Source organism: Gavialis gangeticus, unplaced genomic scaffold (assembly GCF_001723915.1).
Source record: "Gavialis gangeticus isolate Ggan-Ray unplaced genomic scaffold, GavGan_comp1, whole genome shotgun sequence".
NCBI lineage: Eukaryota > Metazoa > Chordata > Crocodylia > Gavialidae > Gavialis > Gavialis gangeticus.
The window spans coordinates 60,979,631-60,985,630 of record NW_017729025.1 but is presented as its reverse complement, the minus strand read 5'-3'; the positions used below and the strand labels follow the sequence as shown (position 1 = coordinate 60,985,630).

Sequence of the window (6,000 nt, the reverse complement as noted above, 5' to 3'; positions counted from 1 at the left end):
GCAGAAGCTGCAGAGGGGAAGGGCAGGGCACTGGTGTGGGTCTCACTCTGGCTTTGACTGGGGCTCAGGGCCAGAGTCAGAGTTGCAGAAGCCGCCCGCTCCTCCTCTCCCCTTCCTGCTTCATATGTTTATATAAGAGTAGGGGCTTTTTTCCCCTCTGCTGATTGGAGGGCAAAACCTCATCTTATATTCAAGTAAATATAGTAATTTGACCAGTCAAATGATCGGCTTCCAAATCCTATTCCTGACACACAGTTCAGTGCTCTATCCACCAGACAGTACAGATTCCCAAAGTAGTCTGAATTGTTGGAAAAAGAGATTGTGGATGAAAGTAGAAAAAGATGAGTTTCAGGTGAAATGGAATTATAAAAATGGTGGCCAGTTTGGATTTTTAAACAAACTAAATCACATAACTGAATCAGCTGGAAGTAGAAGGGACAAGATTTTTATTTTAAATATGGGTCAACTTCAGCATTCACTGTCTGTTAAAACCTGAAGCATTTTTAAAGATTATTTAAATAGTGAAACCAATTTTCATTGTGTTTTCTGTTCCCCCAACTACTTCCTAATCATCCTAATTTGAGCAGGTTGTAAACAAATATTGCTGTATACAAAGGAGATGATCTAGTGATGGGAATCATGCTAAGTTTTATGAGGCCTATGAAACCTGATTTCTCTAATAAAAAAAGCCCAGCTAGCCATTAAGATTGTGAATGTACTGCTACTCTGTTTAAAAAGTGTATAAAGCTATTTTTGCTACTGAGATGCTTCTATAATTCATACAGCAACCTGAAATAAAGTACAGCATGAACTATCTACCTTGAGCACAGAGGAACATGTTTTACTAATGTTATAAAATAATGGCAAGATGCTACTGAGAAAAGAACTAAAAGTCAGTTTATAATAATAACCACGATAAAAAGATAAATATTTTCTTCAAGCTGAAAACAAAGAACAAAATAAAGACATGAATAATTGAAGTTTGCCAGAGGCATGGCTATTTCTCTCTTTACTAACTGTCGACTATCTAATTTAATTACAAGTATTAAACTCCATGCTGAGGTCAAGCAGCCTCACTTCCTCCAATATTACACTTCAACCAGTGCTCATTAATGTGTCTACTGAATGGATTAGTACAACTGAAGATGTATGTGCAGAGGACGGGGGGACAGTCTAATGATAGCCAATTGTTCATTCCTAATAGGACACATGTTCAAGGCCTCAACTTATTATCACTAATATGGAATTTATTAAATTTTAAAGAAAAAATACCAATACAGAAAGCCATTTTTCCTTAACAGGGGTCTAAGAGAGCAGACTACTTATAAACATTTGTGCCAGCTCCAAAGAAGTATAACTAAAAGCACTAAAAAGTTACTAGGTTCTTAACATTTTAACTTTCTTTTAAAAGATAAATGTTTTAGGAGTATGCCTAACTAATATTTCTTAAATAACTAAAAATATTAAACCTTGAAAAGGTAAAATAAGAGTGATGTTGTAGCCACGACAATCCAGAAATTATGTGAGAGGTGAGGATTTTTTAGGATGGTATCTTTTTTTGAACCAATTATGTAGTTGGGATAAAGTTAGACAAAGTTTCAAATGCAAGACATTTTTCCTCATGTCATTCACAAACTACTCTGAGAAGTTAATAGCTCATGTCTAGAAGTCTCGAAGTACCAGAACTCATCACTCATTCTGTGTGGAAATACAAGATACATATCTCTTCTTGCCTTTTATTTTAATTATCTTGTATCACCATTCCTAGGACATGGGCAACAATTAAATATACAAATATGATATATATTTTCTGAGACAAAATAACTGGTTGGTAAAAATAATTTGTTAATAAGGCAGTTTGCTCACACTAGTTGTCTTCAACAAGATGTCATCTGTTGGGAAGAATGAGCATTTTATGCTTTACAAAAAGGTAACAGGTTTTTTTGTTTGTTTGTTTTAGGAATGAATTTCTGAAATATTCTGAGTTTGTTTTTTACCTACATGAAAAGGAGCTACTCAAGAACACTCACCTTTTTAGTTAGAGAGTCATCGGAATCAGAAGGCATTCTTGTTGACACATGGAACATCACTTCCACTGTAGAGGTAGCAAAATATGGAGTGGTCAACCCAGTGCTTTTGTTTTTTTGCAGTCCTCCCATAAAACCACAATGGTTTGTGAGATTTACCTAAGAGCAAAACCCACACAACATTAAATATTAGGTAATAAACATATACTTTAAGAAAGCCTTTTAAAGCATTTTCAAATTAAGATACTACCACCCTTAATGCTAGGTTATCCACTGGTACTATCAAGTTTATCTAAAAGATCTGAGGCTCCCTAATTAGAAAAAAAACTTATTAGAAAATGAACTAACTGCAAAGCAGGCACACTTTCTATATTCAATGGTACAATAGGTTGTATGATGAGTCCCAGGGATCCTGGTTTTTTGTTAAAAAAATCAGAAATTCTCTGATAAAAAAACTCCAAATTGCATTCTTCTGCAATTAAAATGAAATGCCACTATATATGAAGATATCAGTTGAACACAATGTTTCATTGATATATTTACAATTTTAAAGCAATTTGGAAGCCTACCAGTGCCTCAATCATTATAATAAAATAAATTCTAAATACCTATAAATTTTGGTGTTTGATTTTGGGTTTTTATCATGGAAAATTAGAGCTTCCCTTGCTTCCCAGGATGCGGGTCCAGCTGCGATTGCCCATCCTGCTGCTCTGTGGTGCCGAGCAGCCCTGATATGCCAGTGCCCTGCCCCTGCCCATGCTATTCTCCCTCACTCCTGACCCACAGCCTTATGACCCTGCTGGTGCTCCTCACTCCCAATTCGCAGTCCCTCCTCCCCAGCCCCGCAGTGTGTGTGAGGAAGGAAGTGGATATATGGGAAAGGCAGGGGAGACACAGGTGATACAGCAGTGGGGATACATGTCCCCCAAGATTTCTGCAACTACAGTGGGGCATGGGCTGCAGGTAGGCTGGACCAGTTCCACAGGAGCTGCCTCTGTGCTCATAGTGGGTGGGAACCAGTATTGGAGGGAATGCTGCACTGCCATGGTGAGGTGCAACAGTGGCAGCTGCAATAGCAGCAGCAGCAGGGAGTTGTGCCCCCTGCAGCTGCTGGGAGGGCAGGAGGTGCCTCAGCTTGGTGGCCATGGTAGTGTTGCACTCCCTCCTGCACTGGGTCCCACATGCTGGACTGTGGAGGCAGTTCTGTCAGAGCTGGTCCAGCCTGGTTGCAGCTCCATGCCCTGCTGTGGGTGCAGAAATCTAGGGAGGCACAGGCCTCCCCCACCCCCCAGTCTGTCCCCCCCATAGCATGTGGCCTGTGTCCCTCCCCGTTGCATGGCCTGTGTCCCTTCCCCCTCACCATAGACTTATCTGCAGAGAGCTGCGGGAGCTCTTCTCCACCACTGCGTGGCTGCCACGTGCATGTGTGTATACACATGCATGTGGCACCCCCTGCTTGATTGCTCTCCGCAGTCCTAAACAGCCCCTTGCAGGCTGGAATTCTGCCAGCCAGCAAGGGGAAACCTATGATTTTCCACATTTTTCTTCTTTAAAGGGGAAAACCCATTATTTTCTCCTTGAAAAGAGAAAATCCATATTTTTCTCTGTCAAGGGAGAAAACCCGTGTTTTTCTGAAGTGAATGGAAAACCCAGAACTTTGATGATGACTATCATGAAGATTGGTAGCGAGAGCAAGGTCCAGCGGGCAGGGGGGGACCCCAAGAATGAAAGTGGTGGTTTGTAAAAATGCTAAACTACCAAATAACTTGAGAATGCTTTTGAATTTTAACGAATTATTTCACAGTACCTTGACTCATAAAAGGTGCTGCGAAAAACCTTTGCACCAAAGTGGGCATATTTTGGCTTGCCTTATTCCTTTCCATATACATTTTAAATATAGGGAATTTTTTTGGCCATAAAATATTGTTTTTTCACTGTGTGAAAATAGAAAATTGTGAAATTTGAAACTGTAACTGAAAACTTGCCAAAATGATGATAAGTCTTAAATCTATCTGATGGAAGCAGAAACAATTTTACATCAAAAGAAATTTAGAAACCATGAATAAGGGTAGACAGGTGTTCATTAGTACTACTATAAAGTGTCTTTGCACTTTGTAGCACTTCAGAAAGGTGGTGCTATGGGAGTATACAGGTATTTAAACTCCCTGGCTGGAGAGCTACAATGTCACCTCAAAGGTGAGCTCTTTAGTCAAGGGGATGATAAGGAGCTGCTTGTGTCCCTGACTCCCAATGGAACCTGATCACTAGCAGCATGCCCTCTCCTAAACTGGGGAAGGTGGCAAGCTCTTAGTGATCAACTATATAGCATACATGGCCCATGCAGCTGGAGCTCAGCTGGCTGGTGGAGCTTTGAAGGCTGGGGCTGCCTCTGGTTTCTGCCATTCATCCACATAGGCTGCCTGGGCTTTGTCACCCAGACAGTTGTGCAGCCTGTGTGGCCAAGAGCTGAAGTTCTGATGGCTGTGACAGCAGCAGCCACTGACTTTTGAAGAAGTGGTGGTAGCAGGAACCCAAGTGGGGCTCCTTTACAAGCTTGCTGCTAGGCAGGCTACTAGGGAACCAGCCACTCTCATTTTGTCTACCCCGCTTTGAGGTGGTAAAAGGTAAACAGAGAACTGTAGGATGCTGGGGGTTCTACAAACCCCTGTAAATGCTATTCACAGTGCTACATATATAGTACTATAAAACGTGGACCTACCAAGAAGCTCCTTTTTGAAAGAAGTAACATTTTGTAGTGCTTTTGCCATATTTGTAGTACTACAAATACCTAAGTGGCTATTTGCTTGCTTTTTGTAGTGCTACCAAGGCATATTTAGTGCTAGAAATGTAACACCTGTCCATAGCTTAAGTCTAACACCTTGTTTCAGTTTTGCAGCAATATTTTTACAACATTAAATCAAAAAGACTTGAACATATTTGATCCCATCCTGGGCATTAGTGCAATTTGCATTATACCAACAGTAAATTCAGTTGCATGCCAAAGAAATAAAATACCTGATACGCTGTCAGGGAAAATAAAACCAGATTCACAAGGCATTTAATTTAGTTTTTTAATACTAACAGAAATAGCATGTTACAAAAAACCCATATAGCTTAATTTCTGAATTTTGAAAGAGCAGGAATGAAAACAGAGGGAGAAGGGGGTGGAGATGAGGGAAGATTGGGGTCAGAGAGAGAGAGAGAGATAGAGAGAGAGAGAGAGCAATATCTGTGTTTGTGATGGGATCAGCAGCAGTTTCCTTTCCTCCCTCTAGGTAACTGAAGCAATCACCATCAATACTTCTATACAAGCTCCTCTGTTCTTCCAAGAGTGAAAAAGATAGTACAGGCTCTCAAGAGTGACAAGAAGAATAGTTTGTGTGGCAACCCTTCTGTCAAATGTAATACTAGTACTTTCCACATTCCTGTGGGACAGGTCTGTGACTGAAATTTCCTTCCATCTGTGACAGTGGAAGTCAATCCTGGACAGCCAGAGAAGGAATGTGTTTAATTCAACAAAAATGTTTTTGACTATGGGAGAGTCTGTATAACAAAATTATGTTTAAACAGCGATCTAACAGCGATCATGGTAATCAGACGGTGACTATATCATACTATCCACTTCTGAAAGGTAGGCACGTGGGGATGAACAGGCATGTGTATTGTGTTGTTCGGTAGTCCCTCACAGTCAAGGATGACAGTCTTTCATAACTGTTTTTCTTGGGTCCGAAGCTGGCTGACAAAGCCCATCTGGGATCGACGCACTTTCCTGCAACTCGGATACGTGTTTTCGTGTGGTGTAGGTGGCTCCCAATTCTTGATTCGATCCATGACGTGCTGTTTTTGCCATCCTTACTTTTCCATCTCCTGTTGTCATCATAAGGTTTCAAAATACTGAGATCCTTGCAACAGACTCTTTCTCCATTTGGGGTAGTCTTGGGCTATAGTCTCCTACAGGTTGATGCCAACATTG

The 6,000-nt window shown here is 40.8% G+C and overlaps 1 protein-coding gene across 3 annotated transcripts in view; it reads right to left on the bottom strand.

The window, feature by feature from the left end:
- Positions 1–6,000, bottom strand: part of RALGAPA1 (Ral GTPase activating protein catalytic alpha subunit 1) — a 286,398-nt gene that overhangs the window by 60,668 nt on the left and 219,730 nt on the right. For all 3 annotated transcript variants that reach the window (XM_019518882.1, XM_019518883.1, XM_019518884.1), the window contains one exon: positions 2,031–2,186. In XM_019518882.1, coding sequence (XP_019374427.1) covers positions 2,031–2,186 — 156 coding nt within the window. The remainder of the gene's footprint in view (positions 1–2,030; positions 2,187–6,000) is intronic.